The following is a 17318-nucleotide window of genomic DNA, read 5'->3' as shown; positions in this document are numbered from 1 at the left end:
TACTTCAACTAGATTAGAGGAAGAAAATAATATTTACCAATCACTTAATGTTAGTTTAATCTTGGCTTTTAAATTGAACCATTCTAACTACGCTAACAAATACAGTTAGTAATATTTAGAACTGGCAATTTTTTCGCTCTCCAAGTAAAGTTTATGAGATAACAAGAACTAAAATTTTCCCATTTAATTATACAAATGATCGGTCGCCAAAAGGACGACTAGAGTTTTCCGTTCGAACAAAGGTACATGATCATATCAGATTAACTACAGTTTTTATCATTGCTTGTGTACTCATAAAAAAGTAATCTTTAACAAACAACGTTATATAATGGACAGAAAATTTTGCTCCCTTGTGTATATTTGAACAATGTGTAATACGCACTTCATTCTCTTAGAATGTAGAAATCATTCCTGTTAATAACATACATTATAAATAAAAACCACAGAGAAAAATAATTTTTTTCCTACTAATAATATCTTATCTATTAATCCCCGAAGGATGTGATAATGTAGAACAGGTGACATTGTGAGATGAAAGCTGAAAATGAATATATGAACTGGTGAACATGGAAGAGATGAGAAAACAATACCGATAGACTAACTGATGATGCAAGCAAAATCCTATATTATTATTATTATTATTATTATTATTATTATTATCAATAATAATAATAATGATGCAGGCAAAATCCTATATATTGAACAAATAACAAATGTACACTACGTCATCAGTACAGTTTAATAAAAAATGTTTTATCTAAAATGTAAAGATGAATGGCAGCTTTCATTTGTAAAAACCTGTAATGTGTTATCTGTAAAAATCAAGTAGAAATCATAAATATAAATCCTGTCTGATAAAATTATATATGCTCATGAATGAGGAACCACCAAGTGATACATTATTGTGATGACTGGCCACTGTAATATCAAAATATGTGATAAGACTTAAAATGTGATATTCAATCTGTAAATTAGTATATATATATATATATATATATATATATATATATGTATATATATATATATATATATAAATATATATATATATATATATATATATATATATATATATATATATATATATATATATATATATATATGGGAAAACTATATGAATATTATGTACAGTATGATCTTGACTAGTTTATGTTGTATAGTCTCTGGGCCAATTTATATAAGTATATGAAAAATCAACACCATTATGGAAAGAGACTGGACTCAGTACAGATAAAAACTTTACCTTCATCGCCGAGAGAGAGAGAGAGAGAGAGAGAGAGAGAGAGAGAGAGAGAGAGAGAGAGAGAGAGAGAGAGAATCACTGTTGTTGATGCAATACGCAACATCGTTGTGATGAAGATTATTATGCTTTTAAATATACTGGCAAAGGTCATTGCAAAATAACACTACTAATATGTAGCATAATTTTCTAGCCTTGTAAATCAATGTTACCGTGAAAGTTTATCATCTTGTGTAGGGTTACAGAATTTCAAGTTTATAATGACTCCAAGTTAATACAAGTATTATACTACAAAACCATAATAAATTAAAATGAAATCATTTATAACCAACAACGGTAGTTAGTAGGTTGTCCAGGGCACCAGCCATCCGTTGAGATATTACCACTAGAGAGTTATGGCGTCTTTTGACTGGCCAGACAGCATACATTGGATCCTTCTCTCTGGTTACGATTCATTTTACCTTTGCCTACACACACACACACACACACACACACCGAATAGTCTGGTATATCTTCTTTTTTTCACCTATTCTCCTGTCCTTATAAACCGGACAACACTGAGATTACCAAAAAATTCTTCTTCACCCAAGCGGTTACTTTCTTATTACTAGGGGTAGAAGAGACTCTTTAGCTATGGTCAGCAGTTCTCTTAGGAGACGGACACTCCAAAATCAAACCATTGTTCCCTATTCTAGGGGAGTGCCATAGCCTCTGTACCATGGTCTCACTGTCTTGGGTTAGAGTTTTCTTGCTTGAGGTTACACTCGCGCACACTATTCTATCTTATTTCTCTTCCTCTTATTTTGTTAAAGTTTATATAATTTATATAGGAGATATTTATTTTAATGTTACTGTTCTTAAAATGTTTTATTTTTCCTTGTTTCCTTTCCTCACTGGGCTATTTTCTCTGTTGGAGCCCCTGGCCTTATAGCATCCTGCTTTTCCAACTAGGGTTGTAGCTTAGCAAGTAGTAATAATAATAATAATAATAATAATAATAATAATAATAATAATAATAATAATAATAATAATAATAACGGCGGCGAGTTATTGATCATTCATAGTTGGCGGGGAGACTGCGCAGCCTGTCTTGTCGGCTGCACGACTCGCGCATGGGTGGTGTGGATTTACGTGCAGCAAGCGGCATCTGACGGCAGACGCTGAGCAAGACCACAACAAACAACTTCTGCAAAACGTTGACTCTGAGAAACCGGAGTAGCTATGTTTCTGTAACACTAGTTTCCAGTTTTAATTTAAAAACTACAGAATCAGGCCATGGCAAAGCATCATCCAGATTTGATTTTCTGTCGTAAGCAGCCGGGTGTAGCCATTGGACGTCTGTGTGAAAAGTGTGACGGCAAATGTGTCATATGTGACTCCTATGTGAGACCTTGCACGCTCGTTCGGATCTGCGACGAGTGTAACTATGGCTCGTACCAAGGACGATGTGTAATATGTGGAGGACCTGGTAAGTGTTTGCATTATTAATGTGTTCATTGATTCTATTTTGTCGGCCGTCGCGACATAGTTGGGATACGTGGCCAAAAATCGAAGTGCCGGGTCCCCAATGTTGCCAACATGTTACCTCCCATTCCTGGGTTTTCTTTTATCCTTAATTCTGAAGATTGCAGGTTTAACCCAAATATGATTTGGAGCCTTTGTATATCAGCGGCCAGTTTCTCCAGCGAGCATAAAATATGAACACCAACCAAACTAAATTCCACCCCCCTCCCTAACCTAACCTACAACCCATGTCCTTACCAAATTAGCTATGTTGTGGCTAACGCCCCACTGTGACCCCCCATTACACTGCTGTATTCTTAGTCAGCCGTCATCATACGTACACCCTGCTTGCAGGCTTAGCCTAAATAAGATTTTCTCCTTATGTGGGTTAAAGATTATCTCTTGCTCTCATTAGATCTGATGGTAATGACCCTGGATTTCTGGTGAGATTTGGTTCACACACAGGCTTAGGTTTGTTCAACCATAGTTGTGGTCGTGCATTGAGTAGTGTTAAAACAGCTCATGTAATTACCCAAGCTATTCTGCCTTCCATGAATTTGATCAAGCTATAGAGCCAATAGCTGCTTATGTGGGTAGTTTGTAGAATGGCGGATATGCCCGCAAACTACTACTAGTAGTGACTGGGGTGCATCGCGGGGTGTGTGTATTGGGACATGCCTTAATAATTAAGTCCATATCTCTTTGATTTAGTAAAATGGGATTGAAATAACATTTTGCTATGCCTGAGCTGACTCTAAATATAAAAATTATAGAAATAATCTCATTATCAACTATTTTTTATACATAACTATTAAATCTGGTTCCTTACACATACAAAAAGATATTTCAGGATAGAAATGAAATAGGGTTATCACAATTAATTAATTACACATGACATTAGCAATTATCGGCTCTGCTGGAGTAATAAGTTACCAGGGATTTTAGTCCTTTGATGCAGCTCTAATCAAGTGAATTCTAAGCTCTGATATAGGCTGAAACAGTGTGTAGTAAAACTAGGATACCCTATACATTAAAAATGGTGGTAGCTCAAGATAATTATCATAAGAATTAATATAAATTGATAATTATAATTTAAGTTCTTATGCAAGTGACATTGCATTTCTGCTGAAAATTTGACCTGAAACCTAACGTAGTAGCTCAAGAAAATTATCATTAGAGTTAATATAAATTAAGTTCTTATTCTAGTATTATTGAATTTCTGCAGAAGACTTGATCTTAATCATAATTTGGTTTGTCTTATTACAAAGATACTGAATTTAGTGGAATAGAATTACAGGAAGTTTTTGTGCCTTTGTAAAAATGTTGCGACCTTATACAGTAGGCTGTTATAAAGTATAAAGTTCACTAGGTTAGTATATATATATATATAAAACTGTATATGTTCTGAAAAACTTTAAAATAATCTATAATGTTTTTCCTTCTTTCAGGTGTATCGGATGCCTACTATTGTAAAGAATGTACAGTTCTAGAAAAAGATAGAGATGGCTGTCCCAAAATTGTGAACCTTGGATCTTCAAAGACAGATTTGTTTTATGAAAGAAAGAAATACGGCTTCAAGAAAAGATGAGTTTATGCTGCAAGTTATTTATATGTTTGTGATGTTGCAATTTATGTTAAGAGTATAAAATATTTTTGGTCAATTTTATATTTAAGGGATGTACCAAGGACAAGTTAAAATAAATGCCATTACCATGACATATTTTATTATCCCTGTCTTGCATTTCTTAGTTTTTGATAAAACTGATACATTTATCTATTGCAGAGTAACTTGGATAAAAGTTGCGAGTTTCACTATCCTAAGTGTTGTATTTCATAAAATAAAAATGATAAGCAGAAAAGTCATTCTTATTATAGATGACTTGAAACCTTTAAAATAAAATACTACAATAACTAACTGCTACAATGTGCTTGTTCAGCTTGCTGGATTGTATGTACAAGGTGCATCATCATCATCATCGATGTTTTCAAATTTTGATTCCTCTGGTGTCTCCTTCCAGCTATTTAACTTTAATTTCCCTGACAATTTTAAGCTGTCATTTCAAAACAACCCTTATGACAATCCCCATGTGTGGCCCAGTAAATGGGTGGGATTCAACTCTATAATGGTAATCTAGAAAGTAAATCTTAGCTAATCTCTCACAATTTAAACCTTATACTTTATAAAAGGGCTTTTAGTGTGTTACTAGTAAGTCTTGATGCCATGTAAATAATTTCAGGTGACATTTTAAGTGCCAGAGAGTTGCTTGCTTTATGCAACAATTTTCCTATTTATTCAGTATTTAAGGTTCTAGAAGAATTTATTGCAGGGTTTTACCATAGTTTTACATTGGAGGTAAATGATATGAACACTTAGCCATATTGCACAAATTCATAAAACTCACAACACTGATGAAAGTCAACTGTAACAAATAGCAAAAAAAAAGTTTGAATGTGGATGACAAAATGATGTCAAAAAGCATTAAATTTTCCCTTTCCAGGCGACATGTACAATGAGAGTACTCTCCAGTGTCTTGTCTGCATTTCCACCTGATCTGGTCTTCATCTACACCATTTCCTAATTTTTTGGCCATTTCACTAATTATTGGCTCTTCAAGCCTTACTATCCCTAGATGAAATCATCTTTAATCTTTGAGATCTCGTTTCATTTGTAAAAAGAAGAGTTACAGCACTCCATCAATTCGTTGTTGGCTCGCACATTAATATTAACTTTCAAGAAATTAGATCACAGAGACTTTTTGAAATTGATATCTGGCACTAATTTTTTAGAAACAAAGCAAGCTATTTTTGCGGTGTTGGACTAACAAATATATAAAAAGAAAAGGTCAATCGGTGAATATCATCATACTTTACTGGATAGTTATGATTTCTCCATCCTATAAAGAACTGAATATAAGTTTATTGACAACCAGTGGGATTTCATTGTAATTATAATACAATAGGTCCCATAACTTGAGATTTTAATTTGCAGTACTGCACTCAACTTTAAATTAATCTCAAAAGCGCACTAACTGATTTTTACTGGATACCAGAAAATTGACTTTGCACACTGATATTGTTTAGCATTTTAACTGCCGAAAGGGAATCCCTAAATATTGTAAAACTCATTCTGAAACTTGACTGGAAAACATGAATTTAGACTTCAAATAGTACTGTATAGCTGAGGATTTTGGATAGCCCAGCAACCTAAAAATTGTTTTTTGAATGATATATAAAGCACAATTTTCAATATTACAGCAATGGTGCAATTCAAAACTCATTACTTTACTACTACAAAACTCAAGAATCTATAAAACGGGCACAAGATAACTTATGTGTAGGTCTCTACATAATGGGGAAAATATATTGAAATTTTGAATTATATCAAACCTTCAGTTACATTCCTTAGAAATCAATGTCGACAAGCTCGTGAACGCTTTTGATATTCAATAGAGTTCAGATTTAAAAAACGATGATCAAAACTGCCATGCATTTTATCATACAAGCACTGCATTCATTCCCAGAAAATATGACGCCAGTAATATGCAGGATTACGATTAAATAACAATGAGTTATATCTATTCAGTAAGCACTGTCATGCTAGCATTATATACAGTCTTTACAACTACATTCCTTAAAAATATAAAATATTAATAATAAAAATAACACCTAGCTCTTCAATTTCAACTTGTTCTCTTTTTAGTAAATATGGTAATATCAAAATTAAACATCTAAAAAAATAATGGCTTTCTATTTACTTCATAAATGTTACTTTCAGTTAGAATAAATTAGGAACTATATACAGTAATATCAAAACCTAACTAAAAGTACTTCTGAATTGAATTGCAAAACAAGTGCTGTTTTTCACTGGCAAAAAATTCCAAACCTATACATGCTGTACTCTACTTCCAAAGTTGTAACATCCATTTTGAATCTTTTAATACTATTGTACTGAGGGAAAAAATGAAAGTAAAGTCTTACCTTTAAGGATGTAAAATGCTTAAGGGGCAAGTATACCTACCAGTTATTTTGGATATTTCCATAATCCAGATAAATACATATGTATGCTGTTTAAGTTTGGTATTGATAAATTCAAACTTTCATCCATTTTAGTACATGAAGAAAAATAGTTTTTTATCTCGGCGATACCTTACTGTACATCATTTACCAGAGAGCGAATGCATTACGTGGTAAAATTTTCAAATATACATAAATAGGTTGGCTTTTGCATACAAAGTTTTTTACACTAATGAAAATTATTTGGTACAGTGATGTATCTATCCATATTTTGAACCAAGCTATAGTACAATTAGATAAAGGTATCAAACATTGCTACAATATAAAATATACAATAAAATTTTCAGCATATTACCTTGTTCAAGGACAGGATAATCCAAGAAATAGCAGTAGGCATCTGTGGCTTTCTCCACTGAAGGCTTATCCATTTCTCCTATTTTCCTTAATCGCTCATCAACACTAAATCTTTTGGTAGCACTTGTATCACTACTACTCCTAAATAAAGAAAGATTGGTAGCAGAGGACCTTCGCAACAGAGGAGGCCTCTGTTCACACGAGTTCCTTCTGTTAAGAATTGGAGTTTCAACGGTGCTTGCACGTCTTCGATTTGATGCAATCCCCCCATTAAACAAATCGCTAAATGAACTGCGTCTACCATCATAACTGGAGGTGAAATCTGATCCACTGGCTCTTCTCTGTTGTAGCTTACTTTTCAGAGATTCACTGTAGCTGGGAAGCTGGGTGTCATTACGAAATTTCCATGACAAGCGCCACAAATTAAATCGTTCAGTAAAGCTGTACCTACGAGTATTTGAGATTGCGTCCTCAGCTGGTGAGTCTATGCTTGTTTGGGTAGGAGTACTAATGTCTTCAATTTCCATCTCACTTTCAACTTCCTGACTGTCATCTAAGTCATTGTCTTCTACCTCAAGAGAGTCAACAACTTCAATTCTACCAGTTTTACTTAGGCGAATTCTAGATGACTCTAAGTCAACTGATCCTCTCCGACTCATTGACTTAGGCTCATCTAAACTTTTAAAACGAGGTAACACAAAAGCATTATTTATGTAAGAACTTGTCACACTGTCATCAGTTTTAGAGGAACTGGTGTCATTTGTAACAGTTGATCCATTGTCTATTACTTCTTGAACATTATCTTCTTCCACAGATGTTTGACTCTCTATGGTTTCTATGGACTCCTCGTCTTTATATTCTGCAGTTTCTGTGATGTCTTTAAGAATGGTCTTTTCTCCACCAACTGGTGTCTGAGCAAAAGGGGATGGTGGTGTTTGCAAGTCCTCTGTTTTTTCACTATCATTAACATCGGTAATTTTTTTGTCGTCATCAGAAGGGAGAGTGGCAATAAACTCTTTGATCATGTTTCCAATGATGGCAGCTCCTCTCTCTAAACCAATATCTTTGACATTAGGAGGAATATCATCAGGGGACTCTGCTATACATTGTTTAATACTATTTGCAACTGTCTCGCTGCAGGCGTGTACCAACTTATCAAAGGAAAACCTGCCAGACTTCCTTTTCCAATCATTTCTGTTTAGATTTAGCTTTAAGTTTAATTTTGAATCCATGATCATTTTAGTGTGAGTAGGATGAGGTACAAAAGGCAAATTCTTAAGTACAGCACTTTCGTTTGGAAGTCCATCACATCTTTTTAGCTCCCCTACAGAGTCATCTTGTCCTTCACAGAGACTTGGTTTCTCTTGTGTATGGTGTTCACCGTCTTGATCCAATTCATCTATATTAGCATGAAAAGCAACATTTTTTGCAGCATCCAAGTCTGCAAACATTGTCCATCGAGAAGATTTGAAGTACTGATTTGATCTCGCAGACACTGGTTCATTTTTGCGAAGAATAACTTCTTCATAGTCATCAATATCTGGCGTGTTATCAGTAACTGAACTGACTCCTGTAAGTCCAGAATATGCATTTGTTACATTTGTCCAATTATTTCTGTTTCCTTTGCTTCTGAGTTCAACTTCCACACCAGAATGTTCTACTACTCTGCCTGTATTACCAGATTTATGTCTCAATTCAACTTCTACAGTGGCCTCTTCACTTGTTTCTACGATTTTCTCTGCAACTGAGTTTGTAATGTCATTTTTGTTACTTTCTGACGTTGAATCGTCAATATTATCATCTCTAAGATCACATTCTGAGATCTCACATTCTACTGCTTCTTCTGCTGTAGAGGGTATTCGGCCTCCTTTCCTAGCAGGACTGAGGCTTGTTTTGGGTTGAAGAACACTTTCATCTGTGGATTTTTTTCTTTGATTTCTTTTAAATAGGCTCCCAAATATGTAATCAGAGCTTTGCACAACAGGTTTATTGTGTTTACCTGGTGTTTCTGTAGTTGAGTTTTTTCTAAGGTTTTTTTCATCTGCATCTTTCTTGTCCTTTGACCTGTGTTCAAATTTATCAGGAAGCTTAAATGGATTGAGTGGCGTGTAACTGATACCTTTAATATCATTCTCTATAATATTATCGTCTTCAATACTCTCTTCACTGCTTTCTCCGGCACATTTTGTATACTGCTGACCTATTGTTTTTCCACTATGACTTTTACAATCAGATAAAACATCCTCTCCTGTTTTTATTTTAAATTTAGATTTATTAGAGTCTTTCTCAGTGTCATGAGGATTTTTTTTATTCTTAGGGATAAGTATTTTGGCTTTATGTGGAGATGAAAGAGGTTCTCTAACAAGAGACTTCTCTCTAGCCCTTTTCTCCTTCTCTCCAAACTGAGCTTTCATGCGAGATGGTCGGCGATTAGGAGAAGAGTCACTATCTGATGACTCCAAGACTTTCTTCTTACTATGAGATTTCAAATTACTGACACTTTTTGGTGAACTTGTAACGTGTCCAACCAAATGAAGGTCATTTGTACCATTGAAACGCCGCAACGAGTTCGGACTTTGTGTGATGAAGTTTGGCACAGTGGTTTTTTTATGGGGCTTTGGTGATTCTTTCCCACACATCCCGGTGCCTTGTTTTGAGCCTTGATTTGAACCGCAAACTGAGTTGTTATTAGAAGTATTTATAGCACTAACCCTACTTCTAACTGAAATTCCACTTTTGTGCTGATTGACAGATCTAGAGCTCTCAGTTTTAACTGGATTTTCATCCTTAATAACTTTGTATGATGACAGGACAACGCTACTATTTGCCTTGGACTTTTGCTGAGGTTTCTTGTTCTTCACGCTGTCATTACTTGCATCTTTGCTTGAACAATCTACAACACCACTTCCACTACTACTTGCCGCAGATTTTCTACGAACTCCGTATGTCCGTACAAATGGAGGATTACTTGGCACATCATATTGTCTATCTTTACTTAATGAGCGGGTACCCACTGAAGTCTTTCGACCTAGTTTTGGACTAGGCAAAGGACTATCTGTTTCAACAAAATGTGCCATTTGGGAATGATAATCTGGTCCTTTGTAAGGATCATAAGGTATGAATAATTTATTACTTTATATGCCTGAAACAATAAGAAACTTAGTGATAACATGCACCAAAGCTCAGTTGTGATAATAAAATAGTTTTCAATAAGATTTACAATAAAATATCAGGGAGAATACACTGATTGTATGAACAAATTTTCATCAATTGGTACACAAGTAACTTATGCAATACATTTTTGTGAATTGATAATTGCATGACAAAAGCAAGATAAATAATGAAAGAGGAAGATGATACCAGTAACTTGTTCTATTGATATATCCTTTCTGCTTATGCTACTTGGCATTTACATGAATGTACCATGTAATTTACACATTTAATGGGGAGTTCTTTGGTGGGATCATTCATCACTTAATGTCGTATATCAATCTGACTTATTTTTACCAATGGGGTAATTTTGGGGTTTTTACCTTTAATTACAGGTAATTATAATTACTTTACTGTTTACAATATACAGTACTACATTCTTCTGGGATGCATTTAGCATTGTAATTTTTTTAATAAAACAAATGTTCATAAATACTTAATTTTTTCTGAATATTCAATAAGAAAATTAAATTGTAAAGTATCACAAAATATTTAATGAATATTCTATATGCATATATGGTGATAGTATTTTGATATTCTTAAGAATTTAAAATCATAAAATACTTTTTGGGTTTCACGTCTGTTACAAATTAATGTTTTATTGAATAATCCAATACCATCTCTTGCATGATTACAAATTTTTTAGAGTGCTCTAAAAAATATGACAAAATAACATCATCATACCCCACCATAGCACACTAACTTGAAATTTGATAACATACAACCAGACAGAAACTGATGTGTATCTGATTCATCGACCGAAAGTAAAATTTTATACAGACCAGTAATAAGTGAACATCAAAGATTTTGCAACCTTAAAGAAAGATAAACTAATAAGTGAACATCAGAGTTTTTGCAACCTTAAAGAAAGATACAAAAACTAATAAGTGAACATCAGAGATTTTGCAACCTTAAAGAAAGATACACAAACCAAGCTAAGTAAACCTTAAAGAAATGCAAAATTTCACTAGCTAACATGGAAATCCTTGCTAGCAACCATATGGTCTGGAAAATGAATGTTAACACAGTCAATGCCCTAGAGCAGGATTGTACGACACACCTCGCCTTAAAATGGCAGAAGTAACACCTGTATAGAAGTCCCCACACATGAATCCTCATTTGACTAGACATGTGGGAAGGCTTGCAAGTCCAAGATTGGCCTGGTGTGCCATATCAATGCACGCTACATTTGACATTTATAGATGAATTTTGAATGTTAGATTATTGTATAACTTATTGATTACATTATTGTAAAATTCTTATTGTGTTAAGAGTAATTTGGTAACATTCCAGATAGGAAAGTAAGAAATTTGTTTGAAAATTCAAAAGGGAGTATAGATTTTGATAATTTCATTTTGGATGAAGATCATGTAAAGGTCAACTACAGGAAAACCCCAATGCCTAAATTATCTCAAGATATAAGAAATGTTAAAGGAATTAATAGCTATGAAAGGTATGTACGTCCTAATTGTTAATAAAGGTAAACGTAATTATAGTCAATACTTTGACAGTGTCAGCATAATAAGGTTTGATTCTGGATGTCAAGTCATGTATGAAAAATAAGCAATTTCTCTGGATTAGAATGGCAAAGGTTTTAGTCTAATCATCATGGTAGTAGTGGGAACTATATGGGAATATGATCATCCATTCCCTGGCATGATGGCAGACAACTGCTTAAATCATAAATCCTTGAGAAAAGTGAGATTTGGACCCCTTAATTTTTTTTCTTCTTAAATAAAATGAGCATGTTGCATAAGTACTGTGACAGAACTAACCTTACATTTAAAAGGTCAGAATATCACGAGATGATTACACAGAGTAAATATATTTCTAATGTCCTGATAAACTGAAAGAGCTTTACATGTAATTACAATATAAATCTGTGATGTGATGTACTACCTCGAGTGACTTGACAAAGTCCTGAAAAAAAAGAAAAAAAAAAAACTTTACGACCAATGACTGAACTCGGAAGATCTCTTAAAAATAAACATCAGAAGTAGAAAATACAAGATCAAATCCATTACAATCTGGCAATGGTATTTGAAACACATTTAGCACATGACATTGTGATAACACTGAGGCTAATAAAATTTTAATGTATCTCCAATACTCTGGCAAAAAGGGGCTGAAATAACTCCCCCCAGCCATTCTCTATACTAGCTACGACCCAACGCAGTCGACCAAGATATCGAAATCTGGGCGTGTTTATACGGTCGAACGGTTCGACAGACAAGTGTTCGAAGGTGTGAACTGGGAATTTGGTTGTCGGACGGTTCGAAGAAAATCTCTTCTCGAAGACTATTGAAGGCGGGGTTTCATTGTTCACAAATCTTATGCATTTGTGATTGACTACACCTATTCGAACCGTTTGACAAGCAAATCGACAACCGGGTTCCATGAACCGTTCGAAGACGTTTAATTTCTCAGTGAACAGTTATCAGTTTCATATCAGATTTTTGTACACATTTTTTTTAACTTTTTTTAATGGTTCGTGAACCTGGAAAACAACACCAGATATCTGTCACGTTATCATATGATGTATTAATGATATTTTAATAACAACTACAAAGGGGAAAACTGTCTGGACTATAACATTATTACCCGTAAAAGTATTATCTATTATTCAGTGTTTACTGTTTGGTTTACAAGTATGCCTAGATAGATCTTCTCTATACCGTGTTTATCATAAGACAAAATAGCGCTTGCTAACAGTTTACCTTATACTATAAATACTGTGAACTAAATATATTCAGCAAATAATATTAATTAGAATAACTATTATCAATTTCACTTAATGGTGATATAAGCCTACAAGATAAGTAAATATACGACTTAGAAAATATCAACCCTGAAATAACACAGCTAATCGAACAAGGCAAGACGAGTAAGTTTTTTAATTCTTCAGTGCCAAACGCGCAATTAATGGAACTCGCGTCAGCAATACTGTTACATAACAAGTTAATCATTTCTTACTGGGAAAAGTTGTTCCACATCGGCGTACAGTATCTAGGCATTGCAGTTAATCTACACAAGTCATACATCAGGAAAGGCAAGTAGGGAGGAAGCCGTAGAACTATAAAGAAACAAATGGACCCCCCTCCTACTCTTCCCGAGTTGCTCTTCTTTCTTCTTCTTCGCCGTAATCACGTGGAAGTTAGAACTTGCTTTCTTTGCACGTCAATGTACAGTTATGATTGTGTAAAAGGAAGGTACGAAACTACGACTGCCAATTATTTTTCATTGTCGTAAGCCAACTAATTCGATATATTAATTAATTAACTATAAGAAATAATACTTAAGTCCCAAATGGATATCCACTAAGTTATATAAATGTGAATGCAAGTAAATTTTGCTTGTCAGATAAAGAGTTTACATATATATATATATATATATATATATATATATATATATATATATATATATATATATATATATATATATATATATATATATCTCTCTTTTAAAGGCACGACCAAGATGTGTTTAAATAGAGTTATAGCTACATTTGATGTAAATAAGAACATATATGACTTATATTGACATTCGATAAAAGCATTAGATAAATAAACTGCAAAACACCAGACTCTAATCAGAAATATGTTTTCCTAAAACGCTACTGGAAATTATTCTGACCATCGTTTGTGGATTATTATTTCAAAATTCAAATATTCTTTTAATTGGAAGCTTTATCAAAGACTAAATTATTCTTCCTCGGTCTTCCTGTATTCAACATTTACGGGTTTTCAACCACTCATCTATCTTAATTACAAATCGAAGTAACAATATATGCGATTATGGTAGACATTTTTCTTATTTAACAAAATCTCACCAAAATAATTTAAGCTTCGATACTGCGTTAATGTTGTTGCGTTTTCAAAATACACCAATTTCATCAAGATAAACTTTCCATAAAATCTAACGATAATAAGATCAAACCCCTTATTTAAGACAGTAAATTGTAATCCAGGTATGCGCACAATTCACGACTGAAGACAATGGCATCAATTAAGATCCACAAGTTTTGGCAACAACTGAATCACAAGCGTTACTTGGGCGAAAAGTCATTGAATTACAAAAAAAAAATATATATATATATATATATATATATATATATATATATACAGTATATATATATATATATATATATATATATATATATATATATATTAATATAAATGACACTGGAAGGGGAAAGTGCATATCATGGAGTATATGCAAGCACTCACTCATTATACATATTTTTAAGAATATTAATATAACAACATTTGTTTCGTAATGATCGAATCAGCAAGCAGTAAAGACTAACATTAATATGCACCGCGTTTGCCCTACAGGTATACTTTTATTTGCAAAGTTCTTACAGATCATGGGATTAATAACAAAGTATATCTCTATCTCTAAATATCAGCAGATAATAATTGTAATAAGCTTGTAGTTTGATATTCACGGCGTTACACTCGAATTAGATATAATCAATGGACTAAACCACTTAACTATAAAATCCCTATTTAATCAAATGTTTTCCAAAATGAACTTGAAATTTCCTTATGCACTTTTACATCACAGTGCAATGTCTGTCTCCAATGCTTGAGGAAATGACAATTGCAATGGAGGTATTGTAGTCAAAAGATAAAAGTCACTCAAAAAGCGTATCAACAGGTATCCGAATGCTGCAAATCTTCAGTTTATAAATCAATTCTCTTTAATATGCACTTCTCACACTATATCACAATCGAAAAAAAAACAAGTACATTTTCCTTAGATATGAATGGTACTCAATTTGAAAACTTCTTTGGCAATATATATTTTCTGTTGGTGTAGATGTTTTTTGAGAGGGACAAGAATAAACAAAATAAAACACTAAAGGTTTTCATATCTATCGCTTTATCACTATGAGCAAATAAACTAAGCCAAAAGACACCGAACGAGTACAAGATGAGGAAGCAGGAGCTTCAAATCCAGGCGCCACCTTCAAAAGCTTACGAGTAAATGCAACCCAGAAAGCGAACGTACATCCAAATCCCCTCTCCCCCTCATTGGTCTCTCTCTCTCTCTCTCTCTCTCTCTCTCTCTCTCTCTCTCTCTCTCTCTCTCTCTCTCTCTCTCTCTCTCTCTCTCTCCAATGTTTGAGGAGGGAGAGAAGCATGTCTTACTCACATAATACCGGATTAAAGACTCTCCCCTTTTTCCTTAGGTTAACTTCCACAACTCAGCAAAATCTCTCATGACGACCCCCCCCCCCCACCCCTCCCGGTATGCCTCTCTTTCTTGGATCCTGTTCTCTTAACAATGAAGCATCAGGTGACATTTCAAAGAGGTAACTAATCGGCCTTGAAATTTAGGAGCCAATATTATACATCAATTCATAGGTGTGTTGGATAATGATGTTTTGATATGCAAGTAAAGTGCATCAAAGCGAGTTGTTTTGAGGAGACTTCAGTAACACTATCTACTCAAGACCAACCTGATATGCAGAGTACGGATCCATCTCGGTACACGGGTTGGGAGGGATATATCAGGTAACTGGTGATGTTTAGATAAAAAAAACAAAACATATATATATATATATATATATATATATATATATATATATATATATATATAATATACTAATATGAGGGAAAGACTCTATGATTATAACTGAAAATTTCTGATGGAATGTCATTAGTAAGGAGCTTTTTATTTATTCTACAATCTTTATACGAAAGAGAATAACTTATGAAAATGTAATGAAATGTCTCGTTGCGTGAAAATAGTTTTTAGTAGATTATGAATTTAACGATTCATGAAATCCGGAAATTAACGAAATATTGTAAATCATTGCTTAATTTGTCTTTCCTTACGATTCCTATAAACATAGCAAAATCATACATTTTCTTGTAAACTAAATACATGTGCCTATACATACCAGGAAGTATTAACATCATCCGATAAATATTACGACGAAGTAAAAGAAAAATGAGTCTTGCGTAATTCAGCTTCATTAGTATCTAAAGGTTTGAAGGCCCCATAAATGGCTACGGCAAGGGACAGTGACATTGCCCTAGCCAACAGGGCCAGGGTTAAAAGATATTCTTTTAACCCTGAGCAGGGCAATGACCTAGAGACTGACCATATATACATATGATCAGCGTCCAAGCACCCTCTCCAATCAAGCTTGGATCAAGGAGGGCAAAACAATGGTTGCTAACGACTCAGCAGATAGGCCTATAAGCTCCCCCAAAAATACCATCCTTAGCTCACAAGGATGATGAGGTTGCAGCGACCAATGGAACTTATGAGTTGGAGCGAGACTCGAACCGCTGTCTGGTGTTTACCAGACAGGGGCATTACCACATCAGCTACCACAAGCCTTACAAATAAAATTTCTATTATTCTAAACTGCATACATTATCATAGATGTCAGACTTACTGACTGTTTTATCAGAATGAATTTACCATAAGAGAAAAGCACAATTAAATAAAAAAAAATAAAGACAATGATGATAGATAAATAATACATAACAGCTATAACTAATCTAATTTGGGCCCAAAACATGGAAGTTTTACGATGCAAAATAGCTTCTTTTATTCATATTTATAAAAACCCAAGTTTGATCACGCCCATAATTTGAATATGTATGGCTCGACGTGGGGACAGTTTTATCATAATAGAAATTTCATGGTAAAAGTTTAATCAAAACAACACTCATAATGAATTCACAAATAACCTTACTCTGAAATTTACTCTAACCTTCATGTAGTGGAGGGCAAGAAATTATTAGTTAAATAACTAGAGATAGAGAATATTCACAGTGGTCAAAAAAAAAAAAAAAAAAAAAAAAAAAAAAAAAAAAAAAAAAAAAAAAGGAAAAGTGTTGTTGCCAAAATATACTTCAAGTGAGCTAAGGTATTCAACATTAATATTAAGTCTTAGTTTCCAAATCTAAATTGATAAGTAAACACCCTTGATGTTGTTCAAGAAAATGATTAATTAGGAATAAGAATAAATATGATGTAA

At 33.6% G+C, this 17318-nt stretch overlaps 2 protein-coding genes across 13 annotated transcripts in view; one reads left to right on the top strand and one right to left on the bottom strand.

The window, feature by feature from the left end:
• The window catches only part of Lrrk (Leucine-rich repeat kinase), a 638733-nt gene that overhangs the window by 96420 nt on the left and 524995 nt on the right, over positions 1 to 17318 (bottom strand). For 8 of the 12 annotated variants that reach the window (XM_068364486.1, XM_068364488.1, XM_068364490.1 and 5 more), the window contains exon 1: positions 7110 to 10200. The exons of 3 other annotated variants lie outside the window; for them this stretch is intronic. In XM_068364486.1, the coding sequence (XP_068220587.1) occupies positions 7110 to 10185 (3076 nt within the window). In that variant the 5' untranslated portion in view covers positions 10186 to 10200. Of the gene's footprint in view, positions 1 to 7109; positions 10201 to 17318 lie in introns of those variants that run through there. One more of the 12 variants, XM_068364494.1, reaches the window with a different exon arrangement.
• Positions 2370 to 4453, top strand: Phf5a (PHD finger protein 5a). Its single transcript, XM_068364501.1, has 2 exons — positions 2370 to 2705; positions 4189 to 4453. The coding sequence occupies exons 1-2, from the start codon at positions 2513 to 2515 to the stop codon at positions 4326 to 4328; spliced, it is 333 nt and encodes a 110-aa protein (XP_068220602.1). The 5' UTR covers positions 2370 to 2512; the 3' UTR covers positions 4329 to 4453.

The sequence above is a fragment of the Palaemon carinicauda genome, chromosome 41 (assembly GCF_036898095.1).
Source record: "Palaemon carinicauda isolate YSFRI2023 chromosome 41, ASM3689809v2, whole genome shotgun sequence".
Classification (NCBI taxonomy): domain Eukaryota; kingdom Metazoa; phylum Arthropoda; class Malacostraca; order Decapoda; family Palaemonidae; genus Palaemon; species Palaemon carinicauda.
The sequence above is the reverse complement of the archived record's forward strand: the minus strand, read 5'-3'. Positions and strand labels throughout refer to the sequence as shown.

What these genes read in the sequence shown, in the direction of transcription:
- Phf5a (XM_068364501.1), top strand. Translation starts at nt 2,513, where the DNA reads ATGGCAAAGCATCATCCAGATTTGATTTTCTGTCGTAAGCAGCCGGGT. An exon ending in TGTAATATGTGGAGGACCTG is followed by an intron (nt 2,706 to 4,188) that starts GTAAGTGTTTGC and finishes TCCTTCTTTCAG; the next exon opens with GTGTATCGGATGCCTACTAT.